General features: G+C 44.5%; 1 protein-coding gene across 3 annotated transcripts in view; it reads left to right on the top strand.

The window, feature by feature from the left end:
- The window catches only part of spag9a (sperm associated antigen 9a), a 42,873-nt gene extending 19,620 nt beyond the window's left edge, over positions 1-23,253 (top strand). For all 3 annotated transcript variants that reach the window (XM_063221204.1, XM_063221207.1, XM_063221214.1), the window contains 21 exons: positions 3,550-3,607; positions 4,300-4,452; positions 4,999-5,050; positions 5,833-5,978; positions 6,476-6,532; positions 7,997-8,170; positions 8,935-9,064; positions 9,266-9,358; positions 10,870-11,010; positions 12,063-12,225; positions 12,696-12,923; positions 13,212-13,407; positions 15,191-15,313; positions 16,572-16,652; positions 17,180-17,247; positions 17,553-17,701; positions 17,861-18,032; positions 19,454-19,567; positions 21,311-21,487; positions 22,214-22,357; positions 22,964-23,253. In XM_063221204.1, coding sequence (XP_063077274.1) covers positions 3,550-3,607; positions 4,300-4,452; positions 4,999-5,050; positions 5,833-5,978; positions 6,476-6,532; positions 7,997-8,170; positions 8,935-9,064; positions 9,266-9,358; positions 10,870-11,010; positions 12,063-12,225; positions 12,696-12,923; positions 13,212-13,407; positions 15,191-15,313; positions 16,572-16,652; positions 17,180-17,247; positions 17,553-17,701; positions 17,861-18,032; positions 19,454-19,567; positions 21,311-21,487; positions 22,214-22,357; positions 22,964-23,082 — 2,738 coding nt within the window. In that variant the 3' untranslated portion in view covers positions 23,083-23,253. The remainder of the gene's footprint in view (positions 1-3,549; positions 3,608-4,299; positions 4,453-4,998; positions 5,051-5,832; positions 5,979-6,475; positions 6,533-7,996; positions 8,171-8,934; positions 9,065-9,265; positions 9,359-10,869; positions 11,011-12,062; positions 12,226-12,695; positions 12,924-13,211; positions 13,408-15,190; positions 15,314-16,571; positions 16,653-17,179; positions 17,248-17,552; positions 17,702-17,860; positions 18,033-19,453; positions 19,568-21,310; positions 21,488-22,213; positions 22,358-22,963) is intronic.
- Positions 23,254-24,009: the final 756 nt, after the last annotated feature.

A 24,009-nucleotide genomic window follows, 5' to 3' on the forward strand; every position in this document is an offset into this window, starting at 1 on the left:
ACAAATTGAATGTCTCATTAACTTACATGCTACATCGCCTAGCCTAAATGAACACAGTCCATGCTTCAGCCACGGCTATTTGGCTATAGGCCTATTATTTATATATATATATATATTTGAATAGCCGGCAACACAACACATTTTCGGCATGTTGAGCATGAACAACGCTAGTCTACAGGTCAATTGACTTGCATTGGCTTCCCCCTCAATGTTTTCAACCAAAAGGGGTGTAATGCACATGACAAAAGTCACACCATTTATGCGTATAGTGCAGTTCCATGTATGTTTGTGTGTGTGCGAGTGCGTGCACACAGTCTTTTCCTTGGGGGCAGCAGCAACAAGAAGACATGTGTGGTGTTAAGAAGACTGCATGCATGTCCTGTTTTGCCTTGTTCTCTAGCTTATCAAATTGACCTCCATTAGGTGTTTAAGGAGTGGCTTAATTGATGGCACCTCACTCTGCAATCAAGCTGCCTTTAAAAGCTGAAGGAACTGACGGTTCTTCATAGGTGTTCTATTTGGACCTGTGGCTGCTGCCGCACCAGTCAGGGTTTTTGTATTTAGGCATTATGATTTGGACTTTGTTTAATATTAAGTTTGTTAACGTCTTATCCTGGTGTACTTTAACAAAACCCCACAGGTTGGGTAACTTTTAAAAGATATGTGTTGTCCTTCAAGGTTAAGATTTGGTTCTGTTCTTAACCCCATAGAGCATGTTCATGTGAGGGCATAATAATGGTGTGTTGTATGTTACAGGGCCCAGGCAGTCCTTGTGAATACTGCAGGTAAAGATGCAGTCACTGTGCACACCAATTCCATAGGTAGGCTATAGGTGTGTGTCTATCTGTGCAAACATGTAAAAAAAAAAAGGCATCAAGAAAGTTGTTTTAGTGGGGGTCATCTGTGTTCTAGGGCCAATCCCAATCCTTGCAAGTATTTCTCCTCCCATCCATCATGAACATTGTGCTCAGCTAGTGCCACTCATTCAAGTCGTCTCATAATGTGCTCTGTGCAAGTAGGTTTGCTGTGTCCCCTACCACAGTCCACAGCATGGAGGGGATGCTAGGAGACATGCCAGTACATCAAGGGACATGGATGAGGCCATAGGAGAGTTTGCAATCCAGCAGCGGAATACAACAGCAGTGTAGAAATGGGATTGGCCCTAGAACACAGATGACCCCCACTAAAACAACTTTCTTGATGCCTTTGCACTGTTTGCTATATGAACAAGAAGAGGTCCTGGGAGGGTGAATGAATTTATTATTGGATGTCTGACATGCCCTTCAAAGCACTTCATGATGCATTATGGTTGGTCGTAATTTAACAGGATAGGGAGGATTTCTTTGTCAGTGTCAAATGTTCAGTTGTTTTTTATTTGTTCACTTAATTATTTCTCAATACTTATATACTGTTACTAGCCCTGTCTTCCACTTCAATGTCTGTCTGTTAATGTCAGTCCTGTGTATGCCAATGTCGAGTATTTTGGATACTAAATCTTCAGAACTGCTGGAAAGTGGGGAATTTCACAATTGCTGTTTCTTAGTACAATTCACAGGCCTTCAATGTCAGCGTAATTTCTCCATGCATTACTTAAAGGTGCACCAGAGTAATATTTTCAGTTGTTTATTTCCCAGAATTCATACCGCCCATTCAAAATGTTACCTTTTTTATGAATACTTACCAACATCAAAATTCTAGTATTCATTATGATTCATCATTAAAGTATTCATTATGACTAGGAAAATTGCACTTTCCATTGTTCTCCATTGTCTGCCATTTTGAAAGAGACATTTAAGCAGCAAAACGTACTGTACTTTGTTCATAATGATACATATCTGGTTTATTATTTTGTAAATATTAATGAAATATTCTGGCCACCATTGTACACAATGCACTTTTAAGTCAGAACATGTCATATTTGCATTGATTTTGAAAGCCTACAAAACTGGTTTCCTGCCCCGGATTTGTACTATTTGTTAAATTAAAGTCATTTTTGTCCTGAAAAGTACCCACAACAAGTTTCTATGAACATGTTGACCCTTCCAATCAATTCCCCACGTTGGAATTATCTAAAAAAAAAGTGGGTGTGTTGTTTGTCTTTTGTACCATGTCTGGTTCAAACTTTATGTGAATGACATTGCCTATATTGGGGGGTGTCATTGTATTGGGGCGTCTGGCGGGGGTCCCCCACCACTGAAAATGTCTGCCAGTGGTCATTTCTCTATCAGGGGAATATGATGAACAATTCATGATAGGTTTCAAGAGGTAACCTCACCAGCTGATCTAGCCCATTTTTTACCCCCCAATTAATGATGTCTGGCAAGCCCCGCCCACCATCAAAAACGTCTGGCAGTGGCCATTCCTCAATCAGGGGACCATATAAAACAATTTACAACAGGTTCCAAGTGGTAACCTCACCAACTGATCTAGCCCATTTTTGGGGGTGTCATCATACGGGGGCGTCTGCCGGGGGTAACCCACCACTAAAAATGTCTGGCAGTGGTCATTTCTCTATCAGGGGACTATGATGAACAATTTACAACAGGTTCCAAGTGGTAACCTCACCAACTGATCTAGCCCATTTTTGGGGTGCCAGTTTTACAGCCCCCCTGGCCACACCCACCAGAGGGAACCCGGCAGACGTGCTGTTCCTCTATCTGGGGACCATACCAGACATCATAGTACCCATAAAAATTGGTAACCTTCCCAACTAGGCTGACCCCCCTGGGCTCCTGGTCTATATGTGTGTATTTATGTCAATATTACTTTAGCCGTCTTAAGACGTGGAAGTTGAAGTGGCTTTTACGATGTTTGTGAAGATACAGCTGTCTGTGTAGTCTGTGTAGTGGTTTTATCTTTTTATATTTTTATTTGCATGCATTTTGATAGCGGCATGCCTCTGTATACACCTCACAATCTATATCCACTGTCTCGTAATGTGACGGTTGCATGATGATCTTGTCACCTCACCGTTTTGATTTTCTCATTCGTGTCTTAACCCTCATGCTTCTGTGGTCTGCCCCTAACACGGATTGCATGGGGTTTTTCAGTCCAAAATATCCTGGGTAAGATGTTCCCCCTCCTCTCACTTTCTCACCTTCCCATACTGTGAAGTGTGTTCAGAGTTACATACCCATGGTTAGAGTCCATGTTAGTTGTTTGTGTGTGTGTTTCTTGGATTTGACCTCCCTGCATACAGTATAAGGCAGCCTTGGCCTTGTGGTTAAGGAGGTGGGCTTTAGATCAGAGGGTTGCAGGTTCGAATCCCACCTTTCCACTCCCTATCTCACTCGATGGCTGAGGTGCCCTTGAGCAAGGTACCTAACCCCATACTGCTCCAAGGACTGCAACCAATACCCTGTACTGATAATACTCTAAATGTTAGTCACTTTGGATTAAAAAAATGTGACAGCTAAGTGTAATGTAATGTAATGTATAAAGGTTTACGTACATAAATGTACATCCTGCAATTGCCATGATAACATAGGAGGCAAGTGGGGTTCATTCAGACTGTATGTTTTTGCCGTAACACCAAATCCGTTGTTGCAGGTATGGGTCGGGAAGTAGAAAATCTTATCCAGGAAAACACGCAACTGTTGGAGACAAAGTAAGACCATCATGCTTTCTTTTCAACCCATCATAACAAAGTCTGAGACTTGACTTGACTTGAAAGCTTTAATGTCCTTAAAAAGGCAACTTGTGTTACAGCACAGCAGAATGACATAAAAACATGTAGGCCTACAATAAAAGACACATACAGTACAAACACAATAAATAGCTAGATATATAAGTTAATAAATACATAAATAAATACAGACCACAGGTCAAATGCATTCGATACACAAGGGGATTGCTACAAAATAAAAAGAGTTTGGTTGTGCATTAGAACAAATATGAATGTCCATACTGTCAAGAATGTATCTCCCACATCTTGTTCAATTCGTTAATTGCCATGGGATGAAGGAGTTCTTTGCTCTATTCGTTTTAATGTTAGGGTATCTGTACCTGTGTCCTGAAGGAAGACATTGTCTTGGGTGCGATTTGTAAAAGACGCATAGATCCCCACGGTAATATCCATAGCTTTTTGTGAAACTTGAATTGCCATTAATCTGCCTGTCTAAAAAAAACATGTCCCTGTTATAAATGTACTGTCATCAGAATGACCATGACCAAGTCCTAATGTATTGATAAAGGTTGTGTGTTATGCTGGAGTAGTGTAGCACTATGGTAGTAAAGTCAGCTATGGCATCTTGATATGTTCTACATACTGTATGTTGACAAGCTACACCTCTGTGACAGAAATGCCCTGAACGTGGTGAAGAACGACCTCATCGTGCGCGTGGACGAGCTGGCGTGCGAGAAGGAGGTGCTGCAGGGGGAGCTGGAGGCGGTGCTGGAGGCCAAGAGCAAACTGGAGGAGAAGACCAAGGAGCTGGAGGAGGAGATCAAGAAGTGAGTCCCTCACGCTACATTTTTTCCCCCACCGATGGCCAAACTCGGCTACTGATTGGTCGACCTTCCAGGGCAGCTCCACAACTCCCTGTGACAGGTTGGGTTTAGGCATGGTTTTGGTCTGGCCACAATGTCACAACAAATTTGCCACTCCCTTGCTTGTTTCGCTGTTCTTGGCAAAAAAAGAAGCAGAAACATTGCTTTACTGACAGGTTAGGTTTATGGATGGTTTTGATCAGGTATCATATCCTTAGAGTGGCAAATGTCAGCTTGTTTTCTGCTTCGAGACTCCTCTGTTACTCCCCCATCTTCCGTGTTGCAGTCTTGCCGCTCTGGAAGTTCGACTTACTTGGAAAAAATATGTTGTGGTCCTCACACTGCCCCCTGCGGCTTAGGAGGACCAAGGGCAGAATTTAGTCAAAGTCAATGCCAATGCTGTAGCAAAAATAATGTTCATTTATTAACACATTTCCTTTGTGTATGTTTTTATGAATACATGTTAAATATGTAGTATCTAATCGGTGTGTTTTGTCTGTTTTTGTCCAGGTTGCGTCTAGAGACTGAGGAAACTAAAAAGAAAATGACTGATGAGGATGAGGTGAGAATGTGCTACCAAGAGCACCGTCACAATAAAATACCAGAAACGGTAAAAGAAGTAGTACGACCTGGTATAGGACATTTGAATAATTGTCCATCTGCCAGAGGAAATGTGGGATAGTATGGATCAACCGAAGGGAATACAGAGTGGTATCGAAAAATTAAATCAAACACTAATTGATATGTATCTGGAGGAATAAATGCAGGTCAGTGTTTATCAACCGATACAAATTTGCAACATTATTTATTTGATAAGGCAAAGGCAGAAGACTTTGTATAGTGCGTCATTACTCAGTTTTCACAATAGTAGTGTGTGCAACAGTCAACCCCTCTAAAGCCTGAAAGGCAAACAAAATCCTCTTGGAACACAGCACCTATGCTGTACTGTTTCTTAGACCTTGACACTCATGAAAGGCAGTTAAATGTGTTTACTTATTCCGGCATCTGACTCAGTAGATTTATGTTACTGCATTCAAGTAGAATGTTGCAGTAGTGGAATCTTACATTATCCCTGACCTCATGATTGCTCGCTTGGAATTCCTATTTGTATGTCCAGCACAATTTCTACAGTAGTACTACCAAGAAAGCCCTTTGATTTCACCACTTAAAAGCATGGTGCATACTGTATGTACGTTCCTGTGTGTGTGTGTGTGTGTGTGTGTGTGTGTGTGTGTGTGTGTGTGTGTGTGTGTGTGTGCGTGTGTGCGTGTGTGCGTGTGTGCGTGTGTGCGTGTGTGCGTGTGTGCGTGTGTGCGTGTGTGCGTGTGTGTGTGTGTGTGTCAGGACTGGGATGTGCAGAACGATGTGCCGACGGCCCAGAGGAAGCGCTTCACACGTGTGGAGATGGCCCGCGTGCTGATGGAGAGGAACCAGTACAAGGAGAGACTCATGGAACTGCAGGAGGCCGTCAGGTGGACAGAGATGATCAGGTGAGGCGCAGCGTGCCTGCGTGCCTGCATGTGTGTGTGTGTGATGGAGAGGAACCATTATATTGACAGACTTAAAGGAACAGTCCACCCTTTTTTGATTTTCACATATTTTAAATCTTCCAAAGGATTAAACATGAATTATTAGCATAGTTTTGCATAATCTCTGGAAGTGGATAGAACCATTAGCATCAAGCCACAAGTAATCACTGGAAGGAATTAAATAGCGTTTTGCACTTTGTGTTTGTAGGCCTACTGTAGTTTTCACCAGACATATTGTATGTGTACAATCATTAGGTATACTACATTAGCATCATCTGCACTCACACATGCAGTACAGTACAAACATACAAATGCATACACACTGAAACCTCTTTTTTCCTGCCTACAATCGTCAATGAGTCCGATAATGAATCAAGTGTTATTGAATCAAATGTTATTTAACCTGAGAAATGCACACTTTGTATGCTGATGTGTGTTGTTTCCGTCTGTCCGTCCAGGGCCTCACGAGGTAACCCAGACACCGGTGAGAAGAAGAAGTCCAGTATCTGGCAGTTGTGAGTTTGCCCCTCTCCTCTTCTATACCTCATAGCATTTCTGTTGTGCACTGCACCGCATTCATCTGTTATGACATACACTTTGTATCTTCTGCACACATGCATCAGGGAGAATATAGGAAGAGAATAAATATCTGCATTAACTATTAAATGTGCACATGCACTGTTGCTCTGTTTTGCAATGCACACATCTGTTATGAAATACACTTTTTGTCACAGACATCAGGCAAACAAGCATTTAATTTATTTTCTTTTCTTTGTGAATCACTGTCTCCTGCAGCATGTAGGTGAAGTTTGTCCAAGCACTTCCCCTTGATCCTGTAACAGTCTGACCTATTAACTTTCTACTGCAGGCTTGAAGCACCAACTTGAGAATGTTTCATGTAAATTGAGTCCGTACTCCATACGTTTCTGAAAAGCCCTCGACTCCCATTACTCTACTACCATAGACCGGTGTGTGTGGAAAGTGGTGAAGAGCACATCTGTATCTAAAATGAGATTATGATGAGACTATTGGATGAGTCCTGTCTCAGTCTGGTGCTTCATAGAGATCTGTGCTGTTGGACCCGCTGGCTCCGTTGTTCCCCCTGTCCCCTTCTCCTTCTCCTGCTGGACTCTTGAGCTGCTCCCTTGCTGTGCCCAGGGAGAACAGGAGTGTCTAGCTTATTATAGAAAGAGTAGAAGTCCGCACACTGTAGCTCTGCTTTAAAGATTTATCCAGGTCATACATGCGTACGTACAGTTTATGACCTGAAGAAACTCTCAAAGCGGAGCTACAGTGACTACTACTCTTTCTGTTGTCACATACGCCTTTGTCCTGCACCTGGCCTCAGCGAGGTGGGATGTGTATACTGTTAACCTGATGAAGATGTCTAGCTTATACCCAGATAGCCGTAGACATTGGCCTATAAAACAGGTATCATTGAACTGCAAAAAGAAATGTGTTGCTTGAATTGAGTTGAGTTGAACTAAAATCTTTAGACTACAGGTTCAGTCACATATGTAGCATTCATAATTCATATTGCGGTGAATGACTGACTGATTCTTAAACATTCATAGTTGTCAAACCCAAAACAAATGCTATATCAATGGGTGTGGTTCAATTCTGTAATAGCGTGGTAAAGACAGCAGAAGGAGCTGTGTTTGCAGTGTAACAACCTGTGTAGTTTCCTGCTATTCCATGGCATGCTTTGTGTGTGTGTGCGTGCGCTTGTGAATGAGTGTTAGCTGTGAGTTGTGCTGGTGGCCCCAGACCTGTAGTTTTTACCCTGCCTGTCGATCTGTTGTCCTTTCTCTGTACCCCCCCCCTTCTATTCCATCTCTATTTGTGTCTCCCATCTTCCTTCTTTCCCCTTTTATGTCTACCTCTGTATCTTTTGCTCTCTCCCCCATCTCTCTCTCTCTCTCTCTCTCTCTCTCTCTCTCTCTGTGTTTCCATCTCTCTCTCTCTCTCTCCCCCATTAGTTTCAGTCGTCTGTTCAGTTCGTCGGGCTCCAGTAACAGTGTGGCCCTGAGGAAGACTCCGGAGCTGGGCTCCAATGTGAAGTACAACGCCCCGGGCACCACCATGAGGAAGAGCAGCACCTTCTCCCAGTTCCCCACCGAGAAATCCAAAGCCTTCGACTTCCTCAGCGACGGGTGAGCTCCTCAACAAAGTCATGGATATGCAATATGACATTGCATCGTGTTTTTTTGGGGGCTTTTATGCCTTTATTTGGCAGGACATTGTGAGATGGGGATTGGATGCGAGTGGGAGAGAGAGATGGGGGAGGATTGGGAAACAACTCAAGAGTCGGAACCGTACCACGGTCCCGGCACAACAGTCTATGCCCTAACCGTTCGAGCCACGGCCATGGCTGGGGCTGTGTCTTTTGTTCAGAATTCTCCCATACTTCCAGGTTATAAGGGACAGTAATGAGATGTAGATATACAGTATTTTGCAGTGTCAACAGTTTCACAGCTCATCCAATTTTTCAGCTTGAGAGGCGAAACCTCTTCAACCGGTGCCCCTTGTTCGATTCTCGACCCGGGGTGATTTCCAGGTCCTCCCCTGTCTCTCTCCCACTCTTTTCCTGTCCCATTCTTCACTATCCCATCCAAATAAGGATGAAAAAAATATACAGTATATATTTTTTTATTAAAAAAAGTCATTTTGTGCTAGCCTGATAAACCAGACTAAATGTGGATGTGGATGATTGTTGATGAGAACAACCTTCCCTCAAAACCCTGCCCACTTTGATTCAAAACACATCTTTGCGTTGTAATTGGTTTGCCAGATTCTTGGCATTCTGGCTTCATTGAATCATTATGCGAGGCCAGACCCACCCGTAGACAAAACATTTTGCCGTCCAGCGGGTGGCGCTGGTTCACCAGGTTAATTTTGTGCCCCTTCCTCCCGTTAGACTGGACCCGTGCGCCTCCCCGTCTCGGCGGGAGATGAAGCGCTCCCAGTACCGCGAGGTGAAGGCCCATGTTCAGAAGGAGGACGGACGACTCCAGGCCCACGGATGGAGCCTCCCTAACAAGACAAAGGTCACGCAACATTCTTTAGTACAGACACACCAACATGCGCACATGCTCAAACACATCAACACGCACACATACATACAGGTGACAAGAGCTTTTTATTCAATGTGTGCATGCTATGTAGACATTCTGACATGGGGATCCAATTTTTAATCCAAACATGCAGTACATGTTGACTTGATCATTCATCCTCTTTCTGTCTGTCAGGCGGTGAATGGAGGACAGCTGGAGAATAAGAACCAGAACCTGCCTGTTCCCGTCTACCTCAAACCCCTCGAGCTGAAGGACACAGCCATGAAGGTGAGATGAGACGTCCAGGGGGGTATTCCATGAATATGGTTCAGTGATGCACCTGGCTGAGTTGACCTACAGGAATCGGTACCTGCTAAAAAAATAGCCCATAGATGTGATTTAGTTGAGAAAATATGGCAAGCCCTACTGTGGCTCTAACGGTAGAGCACTGGGCTGCTATGCCGGCTGTCCGGGTTCGATTCCGACCCGATTCATTTGCCAACCCCTCCCCATCTCTCTCCCCTTGCCTCCTGTCTACCTCTCCTACTGTCCTATCATCAATGAAGACCAAAGCTGAAAAGACCAAAAGAAATCTAAAAAATAACGAAAACTAGGCCTGCAGGCTCTTATCGTAGATGATTTACCTCAACCTCAAGGTGAAGTTAACCTGAAGCTTACTTCTTAGCCTGGTTCTTGGAATTCTCCTCAGAAACTTTTCTTAGTCTCTTTCTAAACCTGCAACAACTTTTGTCCGAGAAAGATAAAACTGCTGTCAGGCTGTTCATCCAATGTCACAGTTCTCTATATGTTAACTCTACTAACAGATTCAGAAAGATGGCAAAAAATGTATTGATACTCTTTATTTCATCAAACAAGATAGAACACACACAGTACAATCTGTCAAGTCAAGTAGTCAAGTAGGTTTTTATTGTCAATTTCTTTACATGCACTGGTCATACAAAGAATTTGAAATTACATTTCTTGCTTTCCCATACAGACATAGACTAATTAAGGTAAGGACATAGACAGTATAGACATAGACAGTACTTATACATGGACTTAAGACAGTATGGACATAGACAGTGCTCATACAGACATTTAAAGTGCAAGACTGGACAACAGAAGACTTGTAGAGGACATACATTAAGAGGTATTTGTTGTGCTTTTGTGCTTTTCCTAAAAAAGTCCTTTATAGCGTTCTGACATGGTAATAGTAGCATTTTGAAGAAAATAAATATAAAAAAGGTCTGTCAAGTACACCAGCAGCAGTGTGTGTGTGTGTGTGTGTGTGTGTGTGTGTGTGTGTGTGTGTGTGTGTGTGTGTGTGTGTGTGTGTGTGTGTGTGTGTGTGTGTGTGTGTGTGTGTGTGTGTGTGTATGTGTTTAGTGCAGGTAGAAGGTGCGGTGTGCGTCTTGTGTGTGTGTTCGTGTGTCTGTGTGTGTGTGTGTGTGTGTGTGTGTGTGTGTGTGTGTGTGTGTGTGTGTGTGTGTGTGTGTGTGTGTGTGTGTGTGTGTGTCAGTGTGTGTGTGTATGTTGGGTTTAGTGCAGAGAGTGCAGTGTGTGTGTGTGTGTGTGTGTGTGTGTGTGTGTGTGTGTGTGTGTGTGTGTGTGTGTGTGTGTGTGTGTGTGTGTGTGTGTGTGTGTGTGCATGTTTTGAGTTAGTGCAGGTTGAAAGTGTTGAATGTGTGTGCTCACCTATACCTCTTTATTATGGGCTTTTGTAGCATGTTTTGTTTTTTTTGTTGACGGCTCCATATATAGTATGCATGACCTGCACTTTTGCCCTCTGCCTCCCTCAGGTGTGGTGTGCTGCTGGAGTGAACCTCTCTGGGGGAAAGCTGCGGGAAGGGAGCCCTCTGCTGTCGGAGAGTGGCACTGCGGAGTCTGAGCAGAGGAAAGGGTCCCAGTGCAGTCTGGACCAGCTGGAGCAGCAGTCACAGGTGAGCTGCGATCTTCCCTCACCTGGGGGCTGCGTTACTGGAGCTTTAGCATAAATCCAGTCGGCACCTCTGGCCCGCCCATGAAACTGCTTGTTTTCCCCTCCGTATGCTCCACCCACTAGTGGTGCGGTGCCAATCACTGCCTGTCATTAGACATAGAAGAACCGTTTGATTAGCACACAACATACAAAGGGTCAAGCATACAGAGAGGAAAACAAGTAGCTTCATGCGAGGGCCCAGAGGTGACGACTGGGTCTATAGACTCTATGTATAAACTTAAACAAGCAGAGGAACTGCAACACTCTATGCCATAGATAGTTGCTGTTACCGTGCTTCTTTAGGTTTGTCTGTGTTGGTTCTGTTCTGTACACATGGGTTCTACATTTTTGTTTTAACCTGACTGCGCGAACCTAGCTGCGCACAACTCAACATCTGATTGTTGGACCGCTGTCGGTCAAGAAATTACCTCACGTGGTTGGCTGCCAGTGTCTTGCCCCTCCTCACAACATTGTGTTTACAAACACTGCGAACCCATGTATACTGTCCTGACTTGCTAGTAAGGCCGAGTGCTCCAACGGGCCGGATCATGGCTGTAATCTCTTCAGAGGTCTGGGTTTTAATCCTCCTGCTGCCTTTATGAAAACTGCTCTGGAAGCGTTCCCAACGAAATAGTTATGTGAACAGCACCATCATTCCAACAACCTGTTTTTTTTGTCATAGTAGTATAGTTGCAGTTGTATTGTAGACTGTCAACACTACGGTTGCAGTCATAATTAAATTCAATCAGTTCTTTATTTTTAACAGACACAAGTGCATGGTCCATGTCACCATAGAATTACAAAGTACAAAAGTGAAATAAAAAAGTCAGACAAGGATAAAAGAAATAAAAAGACAAGTGCAACCATTAGACATATAAGCACATTCTCCCGTGTTGACTAAGCTTAGAAAAGTACCTAACCCAGCTCTTATTTCTATTCTCATACTTCTAGTTGTAGATATTGTTTTAGATGTGAACAGCCTTTAACTGGGTGATTGTGTCTCTCTGTGTCCAGGGTGAGCAGGAGTGCCAGGCTGAGATGTCCAGTCACGTGTGGCTCTGCACCAGCACCAACTCGGCCACTAAGGTGCTGATCATGGATGCCAGCCAGCCCAACACACCGCTCGACAGCTTTTACGTCTGCAACTCCCATGTACTCTGCATAGCCAGCGTCCCAGGTCAGCAGCACTGTGTGCTATGATTTGATGAAAGATTGTTTTTTTTTTGTGGAAGTGCGCTCACCTACAGACATCTGTGAGCCACTGGATCAGTACGCATTATAGAAAAGCCGCACTACATGTAGGGATATAAATAATAATCAATATGTATCGATGCATTGATCCTACGGCTGATGATCTATTCTTATCGTATCGTATCGTGGGGCATTCTTTAGTATGGAAAATAATTAAACCACTGGCCCCTGCCAAATGTGGAAAAGGAATTGGAAAAAGATTGAATCGAATTGAATCATATTGTATCATGTGGCATTCTTCGAAAATAATTGAATTACTGCCTCAGGAAATCGATATCGAATCGTATTGTCATGGAGGCTGTGATTTACACCCCTAACTCTGTGTGTGCTTGCGTGTGCGTGCGTGTGCTTGTGCTTTCTTCTGTGTCTTCATGGCTGCTGGTGTTTGTCCCTCAGGTGTGATGGACTCTGACAACCCTGCGGGCGAGGAGGTTCCCCAGGACCTGGAGGCTGGCCAGGGGCAGGGAGAGGGCTCCCTGTCGGCCTCGCTGGGCTCCGGGGGCTCTGGAGGCAGTGACGGGGCCCTGAGCGGCACCATGGCCGTGGGCTGCTCTGCAGACGGGCCAGCAGGTGGCGCCCTCTCCAGCTCCAGGAGGGAGTCACCAGCAGAACACAGCCCCAGAGGTCAGTTACTGTTTTCAGGCCGACCAGAACTGTTACGTTCGGCACTAAAGTGCTTACCTGTGTTCATACTGAGCTCTGTATTTTTCGGTTCGAATTGCGAACCAACTTTCCGGTTTGCGAAGGCTAAGATGTGCAGCGTGAACATGGCGGTCAGTTCACGTTTTTTTCTTTTACCTGACGGTATACAGTCGAAACATGTCAGGTAAAAGATTTTTAAAACTTTTACATGTCTGAAGTTAAAGAAAAACTTAAATGTTAAATAGCTGTCTGCTTCTCCTCCTGTTTTAGGGCTATCCAGGGAGGCCAGTCCTGACGAGGACGGGGTGGCCACGGCAGAGGAGGCTATAGAAGCTACAGAGGAGGACGAGGGAGGCCACGCCAGCGACATGCCCAGCCAGCCTGGCATCTACACCGAGCACGTCTTCACAGACCCCCTGGGCGCCGGGCCCAACGAGACCAACTCTGACACGGACGCACGCGCCAGGTCAGAGCCGCTGCCTGCTGTATAGTTTTTGTCAAACTTCCCAAAAATGAATAGGCAAATATCCTACACATCGTCCATTACACTTGCATTTCATTCAGACCTTGACTCACCTTTTGAACCATTGGAACATGCCCATTGGAGTTGAGGCATGAAAAGCGTCCTATAATAAAATTACGAAAATAGAAATGCAGTGTATCGCCGTGAGAATGTGTGTTGCTGTTAGCTGATGGACTAGCATCTCAGTGATGGGACTTATCAACACGGTGTGTTTTAAGCTCGGTCTTAGCTGTACAAACTTCAACAAGAGTTCTCCACTCCCACCTGAAAGCGGTGCTCAATTAGGCAGCTCCAGACCCTCTGTACAAACTTCCTGTGATGGTATAGTGTGACGATGTGAAACTGGTGGAGTGGGAATTTCAGAATTCCCTCTTGCTGTTCTCTTGAGCCCTCCTCTACCCTCTTCATCTGCCTGTTGCCTTTCTTCTTCTCATCTGATCTTTTTTTTCTTGTCCGCCTTTTGTCTCCTCTCTGTTTCTCTTCTCACTGCTGTCTTTATCCCCCCTTCCTCCCTCTTCCGTGATCTCCTTCTCTGATCTCTTCGCTATCTCCCTTTTATTCTTATGCCCCTCTCATCTCCCCCTCTGCTCTCCTCTTCTCCTCTCCTCCTCTCCTCCTACTCCCTTCCTCATCTCTCCCTCCTCCTCCTCTCATGGCCCCTGTCTCTTCCTCTCCTCCTCTTCCTCTCATCTCCCCTGTCTTCATCCCTCCACACACACTTCACATTGCTCCCATCTGGTCGCAGGTACAAATCAAATAGATGGCGACGAGCACACTTCAACAAAAGCTTTGTTCCATATGCCATCACCGCACTAAACAACATTAGACCCTCCTGGTCCTGGAGTGTATATAGTGTCTGTCATTAATGTTGTGTTCTGTACTGTCTGTCAGTGTCTGAGTGGCTGTGTATCTAGTGTGTTTGACTGTCATCAATGCTGTGCCTGTAGATTAGATTAGATTAGATTAGATTAAACTTTATTTATCCCCAAGGGGAACTTCTTTTTCCAGTTTCCTCTGTAGATTAAAAAGAGAAGTAAAAATAATATACAAATAAAAAAAAGTAGATAAAAATAAATAAGGTGATCATGCAGAAAAGTCCAGGAGTTTCTCTTTGTCCTTAATGGACAAATTATAGAGTTGCATGGCTCTAGGGACAAATGATTTCCCCAGTCTGTCAGTCCTGAATTTCAGTGCTCTCAGCCTCCAGCTGAACACACTCTTTTGTTGGATGATTGTGTTGTAGAGTGGGTGCGCCTTATTGTCCAAGATGGTGAGCAGTTTGCTCAAAGATCTTCTATCTGACAATGAAGTGAAGTTCTCCAGCTCTTCTCCCACAACTGAGCCAGCTTTCCTCACCAGTCTGTCAAGCCGCGCAACATCTCTCTTCCTTATGCTTCCACCCCAGCAGACCACTGCATAAAAAAGTACACTGGCAACCGCAGACTGTATACATGCATCATGTCTAGTATGTCAATGTTCAATGGAAGTTTAATATCTTGATGTCTGTTATAAGACTGCTATGGTGGTGAGAAAAATTTCCCCGTGGGGATAATAAAAGTCTATCTAAAGTCTATCTCTTACTTTTCTCTTCTCCCCTCACTCTTCCTGTCCTATCTCCTCCTACCCTCCTCTCCTCATCTCTCCTCTCCTCATCTCCCCTCTCCTCATCTCTCCTCCTCTCCCCTTGTCCTCCACTCATCCTCTTCATCTCTCCTCCGCTCCTCAGGGAGGTGCTGCAGGAGGCAGACGGCTTCTCCCCAGACTGCAGTCAGCAGGACTCCTCCTCAGACGACGGCACGCGCATGAGCAGCACCATGCCCACCATGTGGCTCGGTTCCCAGAACGGATGGTGAGACAGAGACAGAGAGACATAGAGACACAGAGACAGACAGACAGAAGAAATAAATTAATAGCATACTTGAAAGTGTATGTGCCGTGTAGGTATGTATGTAGGCATTGTAAAAGCATATCTGAATGTATATAGTATATGAATGGTAATTTGAACAACGTGATGGCCTATATCCTAAATACATTTTTAAGTAGAGATGCATTTTATTTGCACAAGTTGTTTGGATATTATTTGCTGAGTGATTTCTGAAAGCAAATGGGCTCAAAATCCACAAAGGCCCTCAAAACCAGCCGAGAGCTTGACAACGTGATGGCCTATATCCTAAATTCATTTTTAAGTAGAGATGCATTTTATTTGCACAAGTTGTTTGGATATTATTTGCTGAGTGATTTCCGAAAGCAAATAGGCTCAAAATCCACAAAGGCCCTCAAAACCAGCCGAGAGCTGGACAGAGCAGTTTCAAATAGAAAAGATAGCCAGACAGAGTTACAACACAATATACAAATTAGACTGTGATAACTATACGCCGTGTATAAGAAAATACAATATCAGCTTTCAATAAACGTGTATTTTAGTTTAGCAGATGTTATATATTATCTAGAAAATGTAGTAGCATTTCAGATTGAAAGATAATTCAGGGCTCACAAGACCATTTTGTATCATTGCATAAGTGCCGTCATCCGAAAATCCATTATGCCCACATTATTATAATCAAAGGGAAAAGCAATGCAATGTAGTGTGGTCTGTGTCTAGTAATTGCAGCCTTAGGCAAGTTTAAAACTAATCATGTGGAACAAACAGGGACAATAATCAATTGATGTCATGCACATTTATAGCATACTAACTAACCATGTAGAGGGCAACCTTGACCTTTATGGCTCTAGGAATCGTACATGGAATTGCACAAGGGTCATAATGGACTTCCACAGATGGTGTGTTGATGTCTTCTTAACAGTTATTAAATGATATCTGCAAAGTCTAGCAAATACCTTGTGGTTAACTGGGGGTTGGGTAGCTGCCCTCTTTGGGGTATCTAAGTTGATTACTATGGTGATGTGATAATTACCGTATAAAACAGGTTGCCCTCGCCTTTGTTGCTCCCAGGGGTCGTTGATTTGATCACTTTGCAAAAATCAGATAGCATTGTGTCCCTGTCAAACTGTTATGGTTAAATAAACTTTGCTATACAGATTATGTTGTCATTACCATACTGTGTGTGTATGCATATCAACATGTCTTTTTGTGCTCCCCTATCCAGTTTGTATGTTCACTCTGCGGTTGCTCGCTGGAGGAAGTGCCTTCACGCCGTCAAGCTGAAAGACTCCATCTTAAACATTGTGTAAGGCCACTGCCAATCCCCTAAAGCATGGGAAACCTGCCAGTATAGACTGATGCAATAGCTCTGTTTAAAATGGCAAGACTTGGTGTGCACATTTCAATGCATGTGCTTTGAAAACAGATAAGGTCTCTGTAGCCTGTGTAGCATTTACACAGCAGATGTTTTAGCAAAGCTTTTGCGTTAACTATGTACAACATATCATTTTTTTAATGTGAACATGCTCAGGCTGTATGTCATTGCACTGATACTGCACATATCCTGTTCAATAACAGGCCTGGGTTTCTAATAGCTTCTTAGAGAAAATATCAATTCTAAAAAAGTGCAATTAAAGAATGTTGAGGCCGGGCCCTATGGTCCCTGAATATACGCAAAACAACAAAGAGTTTGTTGAGCAGGTGAGCAGGCTATGGTAATCTGAGTCCTTATGTTAAGATATGTTCAGATATGTTAAGATATATTAAGGCGTTGGTGTTTGATGGATCTGCTTTGCATTATAGTAAACCTGTGATACCTGTGTTTTTGTGTAGGCATGTGAAGGGCCGTGTGCTGGTCGCCCTTTCCGATGGGACCCTGGCCATCTTCCACAGAGGCCAAGGTGAGTCGCGCATCTGAATGCACAGTTAAAAGTATGCTGTGTGGACATGTATTGGCCATTGGTATAAACTGCTGACTTACGTGTATATGGTGTACTAGTTGAGTGTGTTGCCACTCTTGTAAATTATTCCTAAATGGCTGTCAATTGAGGTGCGCGCGTGTGCGTGCGTGCGTGTGCGTGCATGTGCGTGCGCGTGTTTGGCTGCTTGCGTGTGGGTGGGTGTATATGCATATTTGTATACAGTTTTGTGTGTACATGTGTTTACGTATGTATGTGTTTACGTATGTATGTGTTTCTGTCTGCAGACTGCCAGTGGGATCTGACTAACTACCACCTGCTGGATCTGGGCCGGCCGCACCACTCCATCCGCTGCATGACCGTGGTGCACGACAAGGTGTGGTGTGGATACCGCAACAAGATCTACATCATCCAGCCCAAGGCCATGAGGATAGAGGTATGCACGCAGGCATGCACGCACACGCGCAAAAGCCCCCACCTGATTCTGTCTTTGCATGTGGGAAGAAGGGCATAGTACTGGAGCAACTTAAGACAACACTATATTACTATTAACATCATGTCACTAACGGAGCCTCTTCTCCACCCACCTGTGTAGAAATCGTTCGATGCCCACCCGCGTAAGGAGAGCCAGGTGCGGCAGCTGGCGTGGGTGGGGGACGGCATCTGGGTCTCCATCCGGCTGGACTCCACGCTGCGCCTCTTCCATGCCCACACCTTCCAGCACCTGCAGGACGTGGACATCGAACCCTACGTCAGCAAGATGCTGGGTCAGTTACCACGCACACGCACACGCACACACACACACACACACACACACACACACACACACACACACACACACACACACACACACACACACACACACACACACCAACCTTTATATCTTTGTGGGACCCTTCCTATCTTTGTGCGGGCCTTCAATTCATATTAACCCTATCAATATGTAAAGAATGCTTAACTGTGCCCAAACCAAAACAATCCATAACCCTAACCTGTCAGTGAGGACATTTTGTTTACACTTTTACATTTACCAGTAACAACAAAACTACCCCAGCAAAAGGGGTCAAAACATGCCCCAGCATCCAGCATGCGAGCGAGGGCCCCAGCATGTGGGTGTGCTCCAATAGCAGTAGCCTCACGAAGTGGGATTGGTGTTATGTACACACACACACACACACACACACACACACACACACACACACACACACACACACACACACACACACACACACACACACACACACACACACACACACACACACACACACACACAGCTTCCAGCACCTGCAGGATATATACTACATCGAGCCCTACGTCAGCAAGATGCTGGGTAAGGGGTCCTGGCCACACAGCCCTGTGGCCACAAGCAATAATATCACTCATAGCACTATCACATGTTGAATATAAATGAAATGAAAGGGCTTCTGAACACTGCAATATAATATGTAAGGGTTAACGTTCGGCGAGAAGGTCGCTACCGTGGAATAGCAGCACGACAGAGAGAATCTTTAGACCCCGACGCGGATATGGATATACTTACATGATTCACACATGCGGGGACATTTCTTTAGACCTATTTAATGTTAAGATTGTTGCTGCGCAAAACAAAACAGTGCCGTTGTGGAACACCGCTAGGCAACAGCTAGGTAGGCTAGCCAGGACAACAGGTGTTGTCTATCACAGCAGCTGATTAGAGTGACAAAAGACCGGACCCCCTGCGGAGTGATATGAAACATTCGCTTTAGCCACTGACTTGTATACAAGCCAGTGGCTTTAGCAGTGAACGTCTTGTTGCCATTGACAGCGGTAGCCAGGACAGCGGGTGCTGTCTATCACAGCAGCTGATTAGAGTCTTGTTGAAAAGTCGCTTTAGCAGTGAAAAGTCTTGTTGCCATTGACAGCGGTCTGTTATAGACCAACCCGTCCGTTATCGAAAAATAACAGACGTCCGAACGTTGGGGAGCCCCGTTGAAATGAATGGAGCATTCGACAGATGACGTCACAACCATATAATAAAATATAATATAAAATAATATAATGTAATGTAATGTAATGTAATGTAACGTAATGTAATATGATTGTAGTGTTTGTGTGTTAACATGCTGTGTGTGTGTGTGTGTCTGTGTGTGTGTCTTTGTGTGTCTGTGTGTGTCTGTGTGTGTGCGTGCGTGCGTGCGTGCGTGTGCAGGTACGGGTCGACTGGGCTTCTCCTTTGTGAGGATCACAGCTCTCATGGTGTCCTGCAGCCGGCTCTGGGTGGGCACAGGAAATGGAGTCATCATCTCCATCCCCCTCTCAGACGGTAAGCACTCGCTCACACAGCAGCACACATGACTGGTGGAACCAGAGACGGTGGGAAAGGTAGAGACCAATCAAGCATGTGCTTTTCTGGGATCCATGTGTCGTCAGGTGATCGCCCCTTTTGGAGACCAGCGGAGGTTAAGAATAAATGGAGTAAGCACTGTAGCACTGTAGATGGCAGTAGTGCACATCTTGTGCAAGCTGCCACCAAACGCTCCAGAAAGAGAGGAAGGGGGATGGGACAACGCCCCCTTAGGAGACCAAACTTGAGCACATGGCTTTGCATTGGATAGGCCTGGTTTGATTTATCTTTCTGCTAGACCATCTTTGGTGTTACCAAAGATTCTAAATACGGGGCCTAAGATAAAGCATTGTAGCAGGTCACCAATTCAATAACGTGGTATCAATTCCAGGGTGCATTTCTCAAAACCAGAGTTCCTAACTATGTTAGCCACTTTGTTGGTTGCAATGCAATTTCCCATTGGCAGCTACCCAAGTTGCTAATTGCTTAGCAAATACACTTTTGAGAAACACAACCCTGGTCTCCTAAATGGGCGCGGTCCTCTCCTGAATGGATGCCACATTTTTCGGCTAAGCCCTTTACGAGATATGAGCTATTCTAATGGGAGCAGCGTTTGTTTACATTAAAAAAAACATAGGCCTACTCCAAATATTTCCCCAAAAGGTACCGCTGTTTTCTAGTTGTCTGTTGATGTTGTATAACGTTTCAGATGTTTTTGGGAATAAATACAAATGTTTTTTGAAATGTAAACAAAGCGCTGCCCCCATTACAATGACCAAGATCTCGGAAAAGGCTGAAGGAAAAAAAACTCAGGTACTGACAAGTCCAGGGTAGTGTGGGCATTACAACTGCATGTTGAAATTGACTGAACTGGTCCTTTAACCCAGTGTTTCCCAACCAGGGGTACGTGTACCACTAGGGGTACGCGAGCACACTGCAGGGGGTACTTGGAAAAATGTAATTTTAGCAAATGCATGGAGCATAGTAACACTGGGATAGAGAACGCAATGTAGAACATGAGTTAGGGGGTACTCATGGCACAGCGAAAAAGGCTTAGGGGGTACATGAGACAAATAAGGTTGGGAAACACTGCTTTAACCCATTGTGTCCTGGAGACACGTATACGCTGCATTCAGGTTCTTGAGATTTTAGCTGTTTTATTAAAAATGTGGGTAAGTTAGAGCTGAATGAACACATTCTAATGCAAAACAAGGATCCTAGCTTTTAAATGCAACTTATTTCATGTTTGTATGTGCTTCGGAGGCTGAGATATTTAGAATTTAATAGGCAGAGAGCACCCATTCCCAAAAAGGGCTCAGGACAAAATGGGTTAAGTGAATGAATTTGCAATTTCGACACCTCATTCTCCCGTCTTAAATTGGGTGATATGTTGTTTCTCTTTGTGATTTTATTCAGTCTCGTTGCACTGTAGCAGCCGCTCTTGAAGCTAATGCTGAGGTTTGGTCTGAGCTTTTTTAGCCTGTTGCTCTGGCTTCTCTGAAGTTATTTGTTTCTTCTTCCTTTACAGTTCATGAAGTTCAGCCATGTTTCACATCTCCCTTAATTTACTTAGTCATTTTGTGAGCCACACAGCCTCAGTGTGCAACACAAAAGCTACCACCACTGTAAAGCAGAATTGTGTTGTGTTTGTGTAATTCCAGGAAGGCTCCAGTGTCTTGACCATATGTGTCTCGTCCGCTTGTTGTTTTTCATGTCTTCCAGGAAACAAATCAGCCCAAGGCACCCCCAGCCGGCCTGGTCGCGCAGTGCGTTTCTATGGTGATGAGGGTTCCGACAGTGCTTCGCCGGACTCCTTCGTGCCCTACTGTTCCATGGCCCACGCTCAGCTCTGTTTCCATGGACACCGAGATGCTGTCAAGTTCTTTGTGGCGGTGCCAGGTTAGCGGCGCAATTTACTGTATGGTGTACATTAGCTACTAGCGAGAGAGCAGACCGTACTTTTACACAACCGAGAGTTGACATTGAGATGTCGCAGTGATGGGCGCACTCAACTTCTGTTGTTAAAGTAAAGGGGTGCAGGTGAAAAGAACGCACTGATGATGATTTAAGGCTTTGAAACCACGCAAGGGTAATGGTGAATGAATGAAAACAAAGGAAATGGTCTTGCATTCAGGAGCCTTAGAACAAAACAACACTTAGCCAAACAGACTAGCACAACAAAACACAAAGACAAACAAGTCTAAAAGAACACATATTAGATAAAAAAAAAATAGAAAAGTCTTTATGGGGTTACACTGTTGGATCTCGGCTGTACTGTATTATTTTTAAGTGTGTCATTTCCAAAAGGAGAGTCTTTTAGATCCCCATCTGCCTGTAAATTCTTCAAGGGGTTTCTTTATTGTTTGCATTTTTTCCAGTTTGACAGATGTATGTTTGAATTGAAAAAAAATTGCATTATATGCTTGACATCCTATCTCTCTTTAAGCTTCTTACACCTAGTTGCCGTCTCTTCTGTGTGTGTGTGTGTGTGTGTGTGTGTGTGTGTGTGTGTGTGTGTGTGTGTGTGTGTGTGTGTGTGTGTGTGTGTGTGTGTGTGTGTGTGTGTGTGTGTGTGTGTGTGTGCGTGCGCGTGCGCGTGTGTGTCTGTGTCTGTGTGACCTCCAGGTCAGGTCATGGTCCCAGGCTCGTCAGGTGCAGACATGGTCCCAGCGGAAAACGAGGGTCACGTGACCGACAGCCAATCACAACAGCCGCCCTCCACCATGCTGGTGATGAGTGGCGGGGAGGGTTACATCGACTTCAGACAAGGTGCACAACTCACACGCTTATGCATACTGTACTGTACTATACACTATATTGTGCATAATTTCCTATACTATTCAGTATGTTATGCATGCTATATTATACGCTATATTATGCATACTTATGTTATACACTACAGTATGCCAGGTTTCCCAACCAGTTTTTTCCTACGTACCCCCTAAGCTATTTTGTACAATTTAGTAAATTGAGTACCCCCTCACTCATGCTCAATATCTATTTCTCTATCCCAATGTGACTATACGCCATATATTTGTTATTTTTACATTTTTCCGCGTACGCCAAGTGGTACGTGTACCCCTGGTTGGGAAACACAACACTACATTATGCATACGGTACCCTTTGCCTCTCTCTCTCCATCCATCTGTCATGTCCAAAACTGTTTCTCCTTAATCCACTCTTACATTACTCTACTTTTCTCTTTCATTCACTATATTTCTCCCGCACATTTTTACATGTTTTTATTGTTCTCTCAGGTGGTGCCTATACCCATACCCCACACACACACATATTCATGTGGACATACAGCAGTCAATTTCATTTTCTCACATCCATCTCACACTAATTCTCTCTCTCTGTCTCTGTGGTTGCCAGGTGACGAGGGAGGGGAGACTGAGGAGCCACTGGATTCCACGATGGTGCGATCGGGCGGCACCTCCAAGGCCGAGCGCAGCCACATCATTGTCTGGCAGGTTGCCACTGGTGACGAGTGAAACAGCTGCATCCCATCTACACCCTCCTCCTCCAGGCAGCCCTCCAGATAACCCTCACCCACCCACCCTCAGCCTCGACCTCAACCTCAGCCTCGGGTTTGACAGAGCGCCCTACCCCCTAAAAGCCTGCACGGTCTAAACACAAACAAAACCACACACACACACACACACACACACACACACACACACACACACACACACACACACACACACACACACACACACACACACACACACACACACACACACACACACACACACACACACACACACAGTTTTTAATGGTTACTTTCATTATTATCTTAAGCATTGTTGCGATTACTGATTATTATTATTGTTATGAACATTATTATGATGACTTATTATGATCAATGTTAATCGTCCTTATTGCTGCTGTGGGGCTTTGCTGCCGCCACAGAGTCTTTTTTATTAAGGTAAGGGATCGTGCAGGATTCTTGGGGGAGGTGGGGTGGGGTTGTCCCATCCGTCCAGGGAGGCGGGGGGGTTAGTCCTCCAACTCCCACTGGTTGGCTTTGCTTACCCAGAGTTCCCTGTGGCTGCAGGGCTGAGCTAGGGAAGTAGGTGAGCTATCGGTGTACAGACACGGCTTAGTGCTGCACTAAACTGGCAGGAACCGACACGACGATGTAAACTTCAAACGGCAACAAAAAAAAGAACAAAACAAAAAAGGGAACAGTCATGTTGTTTAGTAATGTTTATTTTTTATTGACGTGAGTCTATTTTCTTCCCCCCCTTACCCTGTTTTTTCTCGAAAACATATTTTTGTACATACGCGTGATTTTGTGTCGGTATGTATGTGTGTATTTATGTATGTTAATGCATATGCCAGATTGGATGTATGTGTACGTATGTTATGTACGTATGTCAGTGTGTGTGTGTGTATGTGTGTGTGTGTGTGTCTGTCTA

The sequence above is a fragment of the Engraulis encrasicolus genome, chromosome 2 (assembly GCF_034702125.1).
Source record: "Engraulis encrasicolus isolate BLACKSEA-1 chromosome 2, IST_EnEncr_1.0, whole genome shotgun sequence".
Lineage (NCBI taxonomy): Eukaryota > Metazoa > Chordata > Actinopteri > Clupeiformes > Engraulidae > Engraulis > Engraulis encrasicolus.